Genomic DNA, 16,609 nt, shown 5'->3' on the forward strand with positions numbered 1-16,609 from the left:
TAAATAACCTAATAAAGTATTATTAATTAAAACAAATGCAAGCCTGAAAAGGTCAGTCGTCAAAGTTAAAATGCAAAACATAATATTATAGTACATTCATTATTCTTATTCCAGTGATATTTAAAAACAGACAGATCTCAAATCAAATTTATCGACAAAAAACGTTGTGGATTCATGTCAGTTTCATTGCTATACTAATGAATACAATTTTAAAATTATGTAAAGTAATCTCTGAAGAAATAAGTTTTCAAATGTTACTTGAACATATATAGCCTAGCTCTGTGCTAAACTGACATTGAAGATGGTCATTCAAGATTGGGCCTCACATATACTTGTATCATTGGTAACACATGTTTGAAGTTTAAAAATCAATACTTGAAAATCAGTTCATGCATGTAGAATCACAGTGCGGACAACAAACTGCAGGCGGGCGGACGGGCGGAAGGAACTAAGACACTTTTTGACCCTAAACCAAAAGGACAATATTAATGAAATCAACCAGAATTACTCGACATGGCAATACGGACCATATATCAGTATGTATAAACTGTTTACTGACTGCAAATATACACACTTTACACAAATGAAAGACGGAAGAAATCGCAAAAACACAGATAGATTTAACAGGTACAAAATATACATGAAGAAGAGACACTACGGGGCATATAACATACCTACAAGACAGTTTTTTTTACTTTCATACAGCTCTATTCTCGATAGATGACAGCTGACTTCAACGACTGCCTATTGCAAATACAGCGGTCGTTTCGACAGTCATTTTTTCTCGACCATGCCTAATTAACAGCTAATATATTTTTTTCAGAAAGACCGTAGAACCCGGAAACTTCACACAGGTGTTCCGAAAGGACACATCTGTTAAACCAGATGATAAAAGTTTTCACAGGTTGTTCATAAACACAACAGTTTGCGCGAAACTTTGGATTTTGCTCGATTTTTCAAACTGAAGAAATTGTAAGGGAATTTCTAAAAACATAACGATCGTTTTCGGCCCAGAAATTGTAAATGTAAGCCTTGTCCATTCCTTGACAAAACTGTCAGGTTGATTTGCAAGAACTGGTTTCGTTTCAACAGAAATAAATGAAAAAAATTTACCTACCGATTTACAACTGGGTTACTTTTTCCAGCGTTTTTTTTTTGTCCAGCGGTCGTCAGGATAGCCGGTTATCCAGCGTGAAATCCACTGTGCGAAGTTTCTTTACTCCAGCTATACTCTCCAGTGTTTATTCTATTACAAATGGAGAAAATTCATCGGTAGATTTAATTAAAATAATCATGTTAAAGCCATGTTGGATGTGTATGGCCGATGACAAAGATTCTCACCTTCCATGTCATCAGTCTGTTCCGCTATACGGTCGTTTATTTTAATTTTGGTTTTCCAGTTTATTAAGTTCTGTCCATCTGTCCATTGTTTTCTCTTTATCTTAGGGATCATACGCCACTTTTTGCGGAATTGTACTCTGTGCATCATTGAAGGTTCCATGTGCACCGGCGTAAAACTACATCTTCGGATGTCTAAATTATATCATAGTACTTAGGACATGTGTAAATGTTGAGTTCTGCTACACCCGGGGCTTAAAAGCGTAGACGGTAGCTTGCATTCTCACTACCGTCCATGAACAGGCTCAATCAAACCAAGCCTGCAACATTTTCGTTTATGACGTGTTTTGACGACCTGTTGTTTTCCACTTTTTTATTTTATTTTATTTTAGATTCGTCACTCGCAGCACCCACCCGCCGCGGAGTCCATCAAGGGAACATGTAAACAGAGCGGATATGTTAGGGATACTGTAGTGATATACTCGGCCAGGTATTTTGCAATCTTGTTTATATCATCAGCTATATTACAAAAAATGTAATAAGGGGATTTAAGGTATTGCATTGAACCTAAGCCACCGTCTTCTAGGAAATCGAAATACATATCACGATGAAGTGTTAACTAATTTTTCGTAAACGTAATGTAAAGTTTACTGAACGTAGTAAAATTTGACCATAAAGGGAAAGTACATTTAATATTTTGTAACCTACTTTGCCAAAAAAACAAACAAAAACAAAAAAACCCCCCAAAAAACCGCAGTTGTTTGTACAATGTAGAACAACAGTGCCAGACTGTCAAAAAAATACGCCCGTTATCGAACTTGGCTTATTCAAGGGGCATAATCCAAGGGTGTCCGGGGCGATTTTGGTGGTGCCCATAAACATTCTCAGCAAGTTTGGTGAAGATCGGATGAATACTGTTTGACTAAGAGAGCGGACAAGGCTAAATTCGCTGGTTTTTTAATAATTCAAGGGTCATAATCCAAGGACACCTGGAACGATTTGGCTGGTTATCGAACTTGGCCGAGATATTATGCCCACAAACATTGTCAGCAGTTTTGGTGAAGATCCAATGAAAACTGTTTGACTTAGAGAGCGGACATGCTTTGGACGCCGACCGCCCGCCGGCCGCACTTGTGCATGTCGCTTAACGAGCACAGAACCAGTCTCAGATCTTGACTGATTCAAAACAAAATGGCGGAGTGAGTAATTATCAGCACTTCGTGAAAACCGGACATCAGAATCATTATCCGAAAACCGATCAAAAGAGATATAAAATACAAATATAAGATGATTCACAGTGTAAAACTTTGCAGTGATGAGCTGAATTCGGGATTTGACACTTGTTGTAAATTACGACCAGTGACGAACTTTATACCACCGTACCCGTAGTGAGGTTATTCCCATTGGAAATGCTATGTGATAACAATCAATGTATTGCTAATAGCAGTGGCTTATAAAAACGCAATTTCAAAAGAAAGTGCTTGTTCATGTGTGCAACTTTTACATCAAATGAATGAGACACACACTTTTGCGCCAGGAATATTGCTTAAGACATGTTTAATATAACTTTCCCGACCCCGTAATTTCATGCACAGGTACGTCTCTGAATTTATCTACATAGCAATTTGTTTCGTAATGTTTTCGCAAATTCTCTTTGTCGGCAAAATTATGATGATCACAACGAAGGACATATACTATATTTGCTATATTTTGTATTCCTGCTATTTAATTTCTGATGTTTCTAATACAGGGATTCAGGATTTAATATTTACCTTTTTATCATGATTTTTCTCTTATTTAATACAATCGCTAAAGTAAAATCATGTTCCTTTTGCAAAAATAATATGAGCCGCGCCATGAGAAAACCGACTAAGTGCGTTTGCGACCAGCATGGATCCAGACAAGCCTGCGCATCAGCGCATTCTGATCAGGATCCATGCTGTTCGCTTTCAAAGCCTGTTGCAATTAGAGAAACCGTTAGCGAACAGCATAGATCCTGACCTGACTGCAGATGCGCATGCTGGTCTGGATCCATTCTGGTCGGAAACGCACTTAGTTGGTTTTCTCGTGGTGCGGCTCATTATTATATGCGTTTCGGCGTAATCCTGATTCCGTTTATAATAATTTATGAGATAAATTGCTATAAGTTAAATTTTGAGACCGACCAGTGTATTATATTCTGCTTCTTTTGGTGCACTGTTGCATGCTATGCCGTCTACGTAATTCCATTTACGTCCTACACTAGAAATGTTTACTAACTAATTGTAGTCTTTCAACTGCAGTCTTTTACTATATCAACTTTAAGAACATCGTATGAGAATAATAAGCATCTACAATAAAGGAAGAGAGAAAAATATTGCCTCTGTAGGGAAGACCATTAACAGACATTTAACATATTGCAAGATGATTCAACTAAGCATGTATATATGAAAATTAAATTGGTGAAAATGATTTTTTGTACGGACTATTACATATCATATCTGTCAAATATTTGCATTTCAAAATAAATCATAGTTTAATATGAATGTGATGCCAGTTTTATAAAACTATGCACAAGTTGGGACTTGAACCCCGGCCGCCATGGTAATAAAACTCTGCTTGCGTCTTTGACCTACATACTTAATGATTGCTAGATCATATAGTTTAGCTGTATTCAGTGTTAAGTATGCACTTTTTGCGGTTGCATTGCAATTGATGATATTGCTTCCAGAATTTTTATGTTCATTTCATCTATATTATTTTTTTTTTCTTGCAAAAAACAGTCAAGTACTGTTATGTTTGAATACAATATTGAGCTTTTCTGCAGATCAACTGCTTGTTCTTTTTTATCTTCGGCCTTGAAATGCAAAAGCACCAATATAACGTGTCTGTAACAATTTTCTGAAATAAAAAATAAGATATATCTATTGCCACAATTATTGTTATATAACTTTATATTTTTATTTGCAAAAATAGTTCTATAGGAGAGATCGCCGTGACGTCACACATTAACATCTGTTTGTCTGGTGGTGGGCAAAGCAACTGTTTTTAAATCGTTTGTTTATGGGATCAGCATTTTTATTTTTTAATAACTTTTTCTGTCATTTATGGATTACAAAGTTTTGAAATACATACAATTTTCTTGTTTTCGTATTCAAATATCGTTTTTAAATGAGTAACCGTTTAAATGACATAAAATTCTAATAGCGGTCTAGTGATGTTCAAAACTAGCGGTCTAGTGACTTTCAAAACTTTAAGAAAAACACTGTAAGTTAAGCGTTCATAATTAATCTATTTATTTCGAAATAACAATTAAAAGTAAGAATTAAATTTCTTGTTTTATAACTTTTCCACTGATCCAAAATTTATTGGTATAATTTGTGTTTTAAGAAAGTTTAGGCCGTTAGAAAAACATCACTGTTTACAAAAAAAACATGGACGTTCGGCTTCAGCCCACCCGGTCACTGTCTTATCAGTACTACATGTAAAAGTAGAAAATACAACGGATTTGTATGCAAACACGGTCTCTCCTATTCATTAACACTTAAACTAAAAGTTAAATTTAATGAATCTAAGAAATCTCAAACTAATACAATTTACCAAAAGGGACCTCCCTGGCCGAGTGAAAATAAGTTCGTTGACTTCAAATTACCTGCCCCTAATTGATGTGGGTTCGAGCTCCACACGGGGCGTTCAATTCTTTATTTGAGGAAGCCATCTAGCTTGCTTACGGAAGATCGGTGGTTCTACTCAGGTGCCTGTTCTTAAAGAAATAATTAACGGAGGGACACCTGGGACCGTATTCATAAAGCATCTTAAGTGTAAGTATAAGAAATTGATTATTTACTTAAGTATTACTTAGGTTAGAAATTTATTTTACTTAAGTATATTTGTTATTCATAAAACAACTTAATAAGTAATTCTTGTTTTTTATTGTGGAAGAAAACATTAAAAAAAACAACATTAATTTCAGACAGATACAACATGCACAATTATGTTTAAAGTGCTTTTATCTGAAAACAACACTTTAATCGTACTCACCACGCTATTTTATTTTCTGACTTAAGTCATTTCTTACGTATCTTAAGTTTTAGCTGTTTTATGACTAGAACTTAAGTTTTTACTTAAACTTAAGTTGAAATCACCACAAACTTAAGTAAAATCTTAAACTTAAGTTAAAACTTATACTTAAGATGCTTCATGAATACGGCCCCTGGTGTCTTCCTCCACCATCAAATCTGGATTATCGCCATATGACCTATACTTGTGTCGGTGCGACGTTAAACCCAACAAAACAAACAGACATTTTACGAAAATAATTCTTTGAAATAAGGCCAGCGGTCTGTTGGGCAGTTTTAGTAAATGGTCAATTACAAGGGAAAATTCATTTAAAATTCTCGGCGGTTCAATTTTGAGCGGTTTCACTAAGGGTTCCCACGGTCAGGGAAAAGTCAGGGAAAAAAGTGTTTTTTTCAAGGTCAGGGAAAAGTCAGGGAATTTTGTAATTGGTCAGGGAAATTTGGAAATTTAGCAAAAGTCAGGGAAAAGTCAGGGAAATTTGGAACCAGAAGTCAAAAGCAAGAGAATAAAGTTTTGAAAAAGTGAAAAGAATTAAAATAAAAGGCAAAGGCAGTTTCTTTTCTTTTGGCTAAACCAAACATTTTTAAAAAATACAGTCTGTTAAACAAAATTATTTTTAACTTTTAACAGAATTAAGACTGTATGAATGCTATGAACTGTGTAGTCCTGCAGTTACAAATTTATTTCATCATTTTACCATATAAGCAATAATAAAACTTTTCTGTTATTTATGTTTGTATGGAAAACTTACTACGTACCATTCTTACATGTTTACCATTTTCTTTACTCAAATTACTGCTTACTGATTGTAATGTGCAAAACATTGCCATTTTGATTTATTTTATATTTAAAACAACCTAAGTCTTCTGGTCAACTATTCTTAGTAAAGACCAAAATAAGTGCAAAAGTGTTTATGGAAGTTCAGTGTTTAATAAGTTTGAATAGTTATTATTGGTAGATTTGTTAAAAGTAAAAGACTATTTTAATAGAATTCTTTGCAGCATCTTAATTTTACCCTGTAATATTTTAGAATTCAGCTAACAGAGAAAGACTGAAAGATTAAGAGATGTAGAAAAGATGCAAACAAATTGCATACTTAGGGGGATATTAGGACTTCATCGGCATCATAGAAAAACGACTTAAAATGGAAAGTTAAACAAAAAAGAAATCAAATCACATATAAAAAGTGTAAGTTTGCTACAGCTGGAAAAGTAAATCAGCATGATGAAAATGTGTAGAGTAGATTTGTTGAGGCATTTAAGCTGAATACTATCTATTGTATTGAATTTTCAACTTTTGAAAATAAACAGGCATTTCTGCTTTTAATGATTCTATGTCAATCTTTAATCATTATTTGTAGAATGCAAACTCGAATACTGTTAAGTTAAAAGAAACAAACAACTTCAAAATATATTGCAACATACATATGCTATTAAGTCTACAAGAAGACTACCCCTATTTATTATGCGAAAAATGCCATTTTCTACAAAAAATATGAATAAAGGCAAATTTTCATAGAATGTTGTACATTTGTCTGAACAGACACTGTAGAAAAATCCAGAACTTGATCATAGGTAGTTTTTGAGTGAATAGTATGGACCTTTCTTGTTGTCTGTAACATCACACTGAAATAATATAGCAATCTGTAAACTGGAACAAACTATCTTTACACTCTTTAGTTATCAATATAACAAGAAACATGGTGAAGATTGACTGACGGGGAGAATGCAGGCCACATTTATATGATGACCAGGTAAGCGTCCCAGAGCGCGAAAGTTTTGGTTAGGGAAAATTGGAGTTTGGTCAGTGAAAAGTCAGGAAATTTTTTTTTCTCTGCTTTGTGGGAACCCTGTCACTTTCTTGAAATATATAAGCACTGCTTTTCAAGACGCGGACACAAAACTGAATTAAATAGGATGATGGTTTTTATCACGATGTAAGTAAATAAAATGTTAACCACTGCCATTGTGTCAATGTTTTAGACCAAAAGTTATAATAAATCAGTTTCTTCTTACAACATTTAATCTAATTACCAATGCAGTCTGTTCATAAATTATACCTTCGATATTTGTGAGGGAATAAGCCACATCGGGCAAAAGTCTTGACTGACGCAGACAAAGAACAACGTGAAGAATTGATTTACAAGCAGTTTCCTCTTTGCATGTTTTTTTCAAAGAAATCATCTCTTTTTTTAAAAACATTTGAAGTTGTTTTGCAAACGTCTGTGTCCGTGTGGTATTCCATTTGTCACAAATAGTTGCTAAAAAAAAGCAATTAAGGAAATATAAAAGATAACAAAAAAAAAATGTGACAGAAAAAAATGCGGCTTTGCATGTATATGCTTGCTTTTTAGTAAGAAGACTATAATCCACTTCTTATGCAGCATTATCGTTACTTCAGTAAGTAGTTTTAAAAAGCTTGATGATTATGTTATTACTATATTGATTCAGCCCTGGCAATATTTGCGATAAGTGAATTGAACATATTCCTCTTTATGGTATAAAACCTTCAAAAGATGAGATGTTTGCTTTCTGTTAAGGTTAAAGGCTCTTGTTGTTTTCCGGATCATTTACTACTAGGCAAAATCAAACTATCCGTGATTTCTTCAGTAGATGAAGAAGTTATCGTACAAATCTTATTTGCTGATGCAATCATTTTGTCAAATGAAGAGAAGAGAGGATGCAATGGTAAACATCAATAACTGTAGACTTAAAGATCAACTATGCTTACCTTCAACAGCAACAGGACACTCATTTTCGTAATACTGTAAAATATTAGCACATAGCAATAAATGCATTGTAAAAAGTTTGTTAATACAGTCAAAACAACTCCGAGGAGCAAAGGTGGGTTAATATATGAGTCACTGCATTTAGCGAAATGTTAGTCTAATTTAGTTTTATTGCTTTAATGATTTAGCATGTGAAGTAAACTTCTTGATTTGTACATGTTTTTTTTACCTTACTATAAATAGCAGAAAATTTATGTTGAAATTACAAAAAATATTTGACTTGCTCATCTGATATTGGCACTTTATTTTGATTCTTCCGGTCCCTGTCAGAATGTTCGCGCATTCTTACGTCACGTCATATTATCTAATACAAAACTCAACAAAAGGCTTGGGAGTGCCTTCTGATCGCAATGACACGCCTAAAGTCACTATGGCCCGAGGGCTTTATAGCACAGCATTTGCCATAATGTCAAGAAGAAAAACAACAGTCGTATATTAACCTCTTCACATAAGTCTTAACTTTGTTTGCTGGAACTCAGATCGCTTGAATATTTCCCTTCGTCCGGCCACATTAAAATACCAATATGGTACGTATTTTTTTTAACCGCGGATCGCTCGAAAACGGATAGCTGGAACTCTGGAACCTTACCTTCGGTCCCGACGATTATATTATCAGTGTTACAACTACATAATACCTTTTGCTTAAATAATAAAGTGCGCGGTCGAATCTCAGACATTGAAAAATTAATTAGTTTTCACATTTGTAAATATTTTACTCTTTGTGAAAGGAATTTTGAACTATTCATAATATATTTATATTCGCTCACTATACTGGCAAGTGTTTTTTTCAATTGTTAGAATTATATTTACTAACAGTCTTACTTTAATTTTTGAAAAAACGCAAACGAAAGAATAAATTGTGTACATTTTAACATGTACGATAAGAATTAGTAAGATGTTTGAAGGATTGTGTACTCATAAGATGTTAACAATGCACAAATTGTGCTAGAACTCTCAATCACACACATGTCAATCTATTTTAGACTGGTTCATTCTACTTTAACAAATCTTAATAAACTCTTAAATAAGTGTTATTTGAATAAGCATAAAGTTATGTGATATAATGATTAATCACTATAAAAACATTCAGATATTTTTCAAAATTTTGTCTAATTATAGACGACACTATTGAAATCTCGATACATTCAAACTACCGTTTACGTGGCGGGGCCCGCGAGTTTGAGCCGTATGTTGGGTTAATTGCAAGGGAATATCAAGCATGTATATCTTTAAGCTTATAAATCCGATAAACAAAGGGTAGTTTATGCAACAACTGTATCAGAAACAAACGACAGAATAATGAAAAAATTAAAAACATAAATCTCATTTATATCATCATAATTAAACTTAAATACCTGTTCCGCGAGCAGATTTTGGCGTTCTTCCCTTTTTTTGCCATCTGAAAAATGAAATAACCTTATTACTAAAAACACAGTCCTGCAGAATTAAAATTTATATACCCATATAAATTCTGTCAAAATTCGGATTGTATTTTATAAATAAGTATGACCAGGCAGAAAAAATCCGTATTGTACCTTTGGTATTTTATGTTGCCGGACTACTTTCATTGACTATGCATATATATTCGGAATAAATAAGTACAATATCTTCAAATTATAGCTCATTCTGAGTTGAAAATATATTCGGAATAAACAAAGACTTTATCTTTAGTTTCTGTAACTGGATTTTGTCACCCGAAATTATACATTTCAGATATGACACAATTAAAATTAAAAGAAGTACTAGATGTATCGAGTTATTCAATTCAAAACTGAAACATGATTATAAGACTACAAAATATGTTAAGAACTGTGGGTCAATATTATATATTGTATTCTAGTGTTGTTTTATTGGAAAAAAAGATACGTGTATAACTATTAACGTTGGCAACATTTAGTAAAGGTGAGTTCATATCTGAATCAAATGGTGCTCTGTCAGGTAAAATTTAACTAGACATTGCATTACTTGGTTGGGTACGAGTCCCGCATTGCAACTTTATTGGCAGAAATGTTTTTATCAGTTAAACATAAGGTAAGTCGATTGGCATCAATCAGGGCGATGTATATGTTTGGATATTAAAAAAGTCTTTTGTTCTCGTGTGGTACAGACCACAGGTTAATCATGAAATACTATAAAGTATCTACATTCAATCAATTAACTGGTCATTTCTACGGTGATCACATACTGTCTTTATTACTTGGCTTCTGGCTATCTCGGCTAATACGACAGTCCTTGACCAAATACTAAAGCAAATATGGAATCAAATAATTAATAACATTACATTATATAAAACTGGTATCATTGAAAATCAATACAAATCTTTCGAAAATCAATGATAACGTATTATAAACGTTTAATATTGAAATTGTATAAACTAAGGGCAGAAATTTTAACGGTCAATTGTTATTCATTAAACAAATACAGAATAACCACACAAATACTTAAACTAAGTCATCGGTAAGTAATGAAGTGATGGGAAAAAAAACTGTTTTCACATTCTTGAAATCTATTGGTTTAGTTTTTTCAAGTTTTTGTAATTTTCCGTTTGGAATGAGCAATATTCATTTGGCATACGCATTCAGAAACTCGCATTTAATATTTTGCAATTATCAACTGACATTGAGAAATCTCTAACTCAGCAAATGACAAATTGCATTCAGAAATTAACACGATTTTCCGGCCCCAACAGCCTGAGAAAAATTTATGCAAACGGTAAAATAACATTACATTATTTAACTAATTTAAAGCAACATGCCTCCAGATTTGGCTAAAAATAGTTTTTCTTTCAAATTGAAGTTTGGTCTTATTATGAATAAAGGAATATGAATTTTTGTTTCTAAATAATTTTTAAAGTTCCAAATCAAGAAAAAATGATGACCGCGTCGGGAATCGAACCCCGGACAGCCGCGGCAATAAAGACATTTTCCCGTCGTCGTAACCAATAGCGCTATAGCTGAAGTAGTGAATAATGACTTCAAAATATAGATATCTATAATCAGTTTACATGGAGTAAAAGCTTGACAAACGCTTTTCGATTTTCATCGTAAATAGTAATAAAAACAGCAAATTCTCATATGTTTCCGTAACATAAAGTTTGTCAGTAATTAAGTTTTAAAGCCTTCTTAAGAAATATAGCATTTATTTCAAGATACCTAAAAACAAATATTTATTTTTGTTGTCGAACGATCTGGAGGCATGCTGCTTTAAAGGTATTCCAGTTGTTAAATACGTAATAATTCCACCAAACCAACCCTCGTTTATACATCTGTCCGTATTGGTATAGAACATTGATCAATGCGTCTTTGACCTATTTTTATCTCACATATTTCGTTTATTCGCTTTTTTTATGAGACATAAATTCATTGGAACGTGCACGTGTAAATTTCAGTTTATAGCTTCTTGTGTGTTCTTTTTAAATACGGGCATATTTAAGTGATACGACAAATTATATTAAATTTATACTTTTATTACGATAATCTAGCGGGAACAAGTTTTGCACATTTGCTAGTTCACACGTAACTTGTCGGGATCTCGAGAGCTGCAGATGTATATGTTGCCCGCTCTTTTTAGGTGTTTCTCTATTCTTACACTTATCTAAGGACGTCCGGTACAAGTCAGGATTCGAACATGGTCAGATAGTCAGTTTGCTAGATAAATACCCCACCCTTTACATAAGTTTATGTCATTTTCATTTCATGAATCACTGGCTATTCCTAAACAAAACATTAGGTCCCGCCCGAGATGGTAGCTAGAACATTCCAGTAGCCATGACAATTTGTGTTATTATATTGTTACCTTCAAGGTTCATATATGGAAAACAATATTTCTGACAGAAAAAGCACACACCAATTTATAAGCCACACAAATAACTATCCTAAGAAATACAGAAAAATTATATCATGAAATACTGTTTCATTTGAAAAGTTGCAATCATAAATAGCATTGCTGATAAAATATTCATATCAAAATTGTCAAAATCCTTTGCTGATAATTGTATCTACTACGTATCTTTTAGATAAATTTACACATGAACTAGATCTATTGTGTCAATAACTGTGTTTTATTTTCCTTGATAAATGCCACAAATCTGCTTATCTCACCGACAACCCAACTTATAATTGATCGTCACAGAAGATGTGACCTTTATGTTTTTTTAGGGGGGAGAAGTCAATAAAATATTCAAACAACATAATGGGCAATCTTTAATGCTTTAATGCAGTTTGGTGGACTTGGATTAGAACAGGAACAGCTAACCATCCACCCACATTAATCTATCTCTTGCTATTAATCTATCACTTGCCATCAAACTAAGCAGTGGATCATACCGGCGATTGGGGTGTGTTTTATACGTCATTACCCTTCATGACAGTCCGAGTCCGCTACTCTTTTTTCTTGTTTGCGTTTTCCCTTCAAAATGATCCTTTTATGAAAAGAAGGTGTAGTGAACAAACCATAACCTAAGCTTTTCAAAACAAACCGGTGATATAACTCGGTCTAGTTAAAAAATTCAAGAATATGTGTCTTTTGTGTTTATATATAAATAAATAATTGACAAAATCTTTAAAACATTTTTCGAAATTAGAGATATTTCAATATTTTAACTTACCGGGACGTTCTAAGGGAAGTGGAGGAATATACTGCATCAGCCACCAAAATAAATCTGTTACAAAGGACCAAAGTTGAAACAAAATTTCCAACATAATCTGAAAGATAAAAAACATGCCTTAATTATAGTTAGTTACTATCAATATATTTATTTAAGTGCACGATTTAAAAAAAATACATCCTTTAGTTTTATCTTGCGGTCAGTATTTACAATTGTTTTAAATTCCGCTTTCCTTTCCGAGATTCAAAGAAAGTAACATTAACAGCAAACATGAGCTGCCACTATTTGTGCACAAGAATGTCACAGTTGCCTGTGCAAAATATGCAAGAAAAGTTTAAGTTTGACACATTTTCAGACCCTGACCTTTACCCGAGAGACCAGGATCGTAAGCGCGACACACCTTCTCAATATGATTAAAATTGTGTCTTTTTCTTTTGGTTTTGTTTTTCTTTTTTTGGATTTAACGCCGTTTTTCAACAGTATTTCAATCGCGATCCGTAGACCAACGCTCTACCTACTGAGCTAAGCGGGCGGGCTTTCTAAAATTGTGTCAAATTATTTTCAAATTCCTTAATAAATGGTAGAGTTGTGTACCAGACAAGAAACAAACCATATAAACATTTGACTTCTAAGTATTACCTTGACCTTGTGGCTAGGGTCTTGGTCTTGCGTATGACATGTCATCTCGTTATAGAAAACATTTCTGTCAAGTAATTTTAAAATCTCTTCATCTATGATAGAGTTATGGATCGGACAAGAAACAGACCATGTTAACCTTTAACCTCTAAATGTGACCTTGACATTAAAGCTAGGGGTCTTGATCTTGAGCATGACACGTCGTCTTATTATGGGGAACATTAATGCCTAGTAATTTTAAAATCCCTTGATGAATGGCAGAGTTATGAACTGAACGGAAACAGACCCCGTTAACCTTTGACTTCTAAGTGTGACCAGGGGTCTGGGTCTTGCACGTCGTCTCTACGGAAGCACACACACACACACACACACACACACACACATGGACGGCTAGCGCGATTTTAATATGCCCATCTTCGGGGGCATTCAAAGTGATACTCTTGTAAACAAACATGAACGAGCAACTATTCTTCAAAACAAACTTACGAGCTATACAAAATATAAACAAACAATAGTCAATCATACATGGTTTCTGTAAATGCGTAATTCAGTCAGCAGTCTCGTTACATTTTGGAAAAAATGTACTTTTCTTAAGAACAATCTCTGTCCGAGATATTAACCACACTGTTCTTTTTAAAGTGCAGTCATAAAATAAAACGTTTCTTGTATGATAACTTTGGTGAATATCCAAGTCTATTGACCTGACCTGACAAATATAGTTTGTAAGACTTAATTTTCAGAAGTTAGCAGTTTCATTTTTGTAATTTTATTAAGACCTTCTTTGAAATAAGACACCTTTTAATAATCGAATATCTTTATAACATTATGTGAAATACAAGCACTCTCGGTCTTTAGTAAATTAATATAAAATGTACATGTTTTCTTGATTAAAATACGTTTTTATTTCATTATAACGTAACTGTTATCATGCTAAACTATCGCAAGATATACATTTCTGCATTAGAAAAGAAGGGAGCGAAATTGCTACATTATACCAACTGTTACAACAAATTACTTTTGACCACTAAAATACTTTCCTTATTGAGTAGCCAAATTACTAATGTTTTTCGATTTCGAATAATTCAAGGGTTATACCTCCAGAGCAACTAAAAATATCCTATTTAATAATTCGAGGGTTCAGTTGGTTACCGAACTTGCATGACATATTGTTTGGTGAAAGTTGGATTAAAATGCTCAAATAAGAAGAGCGGGTAAAATCATGTTAGGTGAACATTCGATAAGATGACCGGACAACTTTTGAGGACGCTTGCCGCCGTAGGTGTTTCAATAATACGTCCCGTTTCACCGACATATAAAAAGAAAGGGTACCTTTGCGATGAAAAATTGTTGATAAGAAAATAAGTCTAATGTATTTGATTAGCTAATTGAATGGGTTACTACACGCCACCTAATAATACAGCTGAAATTTGTACACCTAAGCCGCTTATTGCAATATGTGATAAATCTTCCCAGTTATCATACCCCTCCCCGATGTGGTTTCGGAGCCTCGCTTGGGGTATAGAATCCTTTAAGATGGGTGGTGGTCCTTCCAAGGTACTTTCCAATGATGAAATAATGTCTGGAGATTCACCAGGGGTCTTCCACCGCCGTCAAACTCAAATACTAGAAAAGTTTCAATTTGTCCTAAATTGTAACACCGAACAAAGTATAAACACAAACTTACCTGTTACCGAACACCTTTAAAATGATGATAACATTAAATATTGCACTGTTGTTTTGTTAAAAAAGATGATCGTTTAAGAAAACGTATTTAGTTTGGAATGAAAGAGAAAAATACTTACTCCACGTTACTCCATGTTAGTACCGGTTTATAATTCAAAACCAATTAATCTCGACACAGACTGTGTTCATTCACATACAAACAGATAAATATATACTTGTGGCAAAAGAAACGGGTTACCGAGATTTCGTTGTATTTTTTTTATTTATCGGATCATTTAAATTATTTGCTGTCTTTATGAACTAGAAATTTCAAATAATATGTAAAAGATGGTAATTTTTAATGCTGAAATGACATTTTGCTGAACCACGTGAGATTTGGATATCGACAAAATGTCCCGATATAAGTAAAAGTTTTCCTATATTTGTCTTATTACTTGATAACTCAAAAAACATCTGCAATAACTTCAATAACTTTTCAGTTCTTTCCTGAAATACGTTGCAAAACTACGAAAGTGTTACGTTGTCTAAACATGAATGAGTTGGGTTTTACGGCGAATTGACACAAAATAATCCAGCACAATGCATAATGTAAAACACATCTAATATAATCCATGTAAAAATGTAGAGTATATCTAAAATCAGTTATGTAAAAATGTATATACGTAGGTGTAAAAATATCAGCTGCAAACATAATAATATTGCAAAAGATGTAAATAAAATATGAAATGTTAAACTTTTTGATAAATTCCTGTCTGCTTTAAAAACGATAAAATATTTCCGACTGAAACGTTTTCAAATAACTCTTTCAAAGATTGAACGTCATATGCACTGCGTTGTGTAGCAAAGTCCACACAGTCGATTAAAATATATGCTTAATAGTTAGCGGTGTTTGACATGGGACACATTCGGGTTGATCTTCTTTATTCAATAGATGAGAACGAGTCAAACGGGTATGACCTATTCGACAGCGAGAAAGAACAACTTCCTCCTTGCGAACAGAGCTGTTCCCTTGGTGCCATTCCCCTAGAGTAGGTTTGGTATCATGAATTCGATGGTATTAAAGAAAATTCCAGATAAACCACCATGGACCTTCATGCCCCTATAGTTCTTTTCGATTTGAAAACTGCCTTTAGAAAGTCTGAAACAAACCGTGAAATATTCAAGTCCAAATATCATGAAATCAAGTCAGCTTACAAGGACTATTTTGCAATTTACACTGACGGTTCAAAAGATGAATCAAAGGTTGGCTGTGCTGCTGTCAGCCTCCTTCATCAGTCAAAATTATGTTTGCCAAATAATGCAACACTATTTTCAGCCGAAGCCAAAGCTATCGATATAGCTCTAAATTTTATATAAAAAATAGTGAAGAAAAATTTATTATCTTTTCCGACTCGCTTTCTGTTTTACAGTCAGTTCATAACCGAAATATCGAAAATCTTTTCATTCAAAATATTCTTCTCTTGGTTCATGAACTATCTTTAAAAAGTCTGTCATACTTT

At 33.5% G+C, this 16,609-nt stretch overlaps 1 protein-coding gene across 1 annotated transcript; it reads right to left on the bottom strand.

Annotated features, from left to right (window-relative positions):
- Positions 1-3,534: 3,534 nt before the first annotated feature.
- LOC128554841 (uncharacterized) lies at positions 3,535-15,287 on the bottom strand. The gene is made up of 6 exons (XM_053536152.1): positions 15,230-15,287; positions 12,792-12,888; positions 9,541-9,584; positions 8,128-8,161; positions 7,457-7,657; positions 3,535-4,218 (listed from the first exon to the last, which is right to left on the bottom strand). The coding sequence occupies exons 2-6, from the start codon at positions 12,883-12,885 to the stop codon at positions 3,998-4,000; spliced, it is 594 nt and encodes a 197-aa protein (XP_053392127.1). The 5' UTR covers positions 12,886-12,888; positions 15,230-15,287; the 3' UTR covers positions 3,535-3,997.
- Between the last annotated feature and the right edge of the window lie 1,322 nt (positions 15,288-16,609).

The sequence above is a fragment of the Mercenaria mercenaria genome, unplaced genomic scaffold (genome assembly GCF_021730395.1).
Source record: "Mercenaria mercenaria strain notata unplaced genomic scaffold, MADL_Memer_1 contig_797, whole genome shotgun sequence".
In the NCBI taxonomy this organism is placed as follows: domain Eukaryota; kingdom Metazoa; phylum Mollusca; class Bivalvia; order Venerida; family Veneridae; genus Mercenaria; species Mercenaria mercenaria.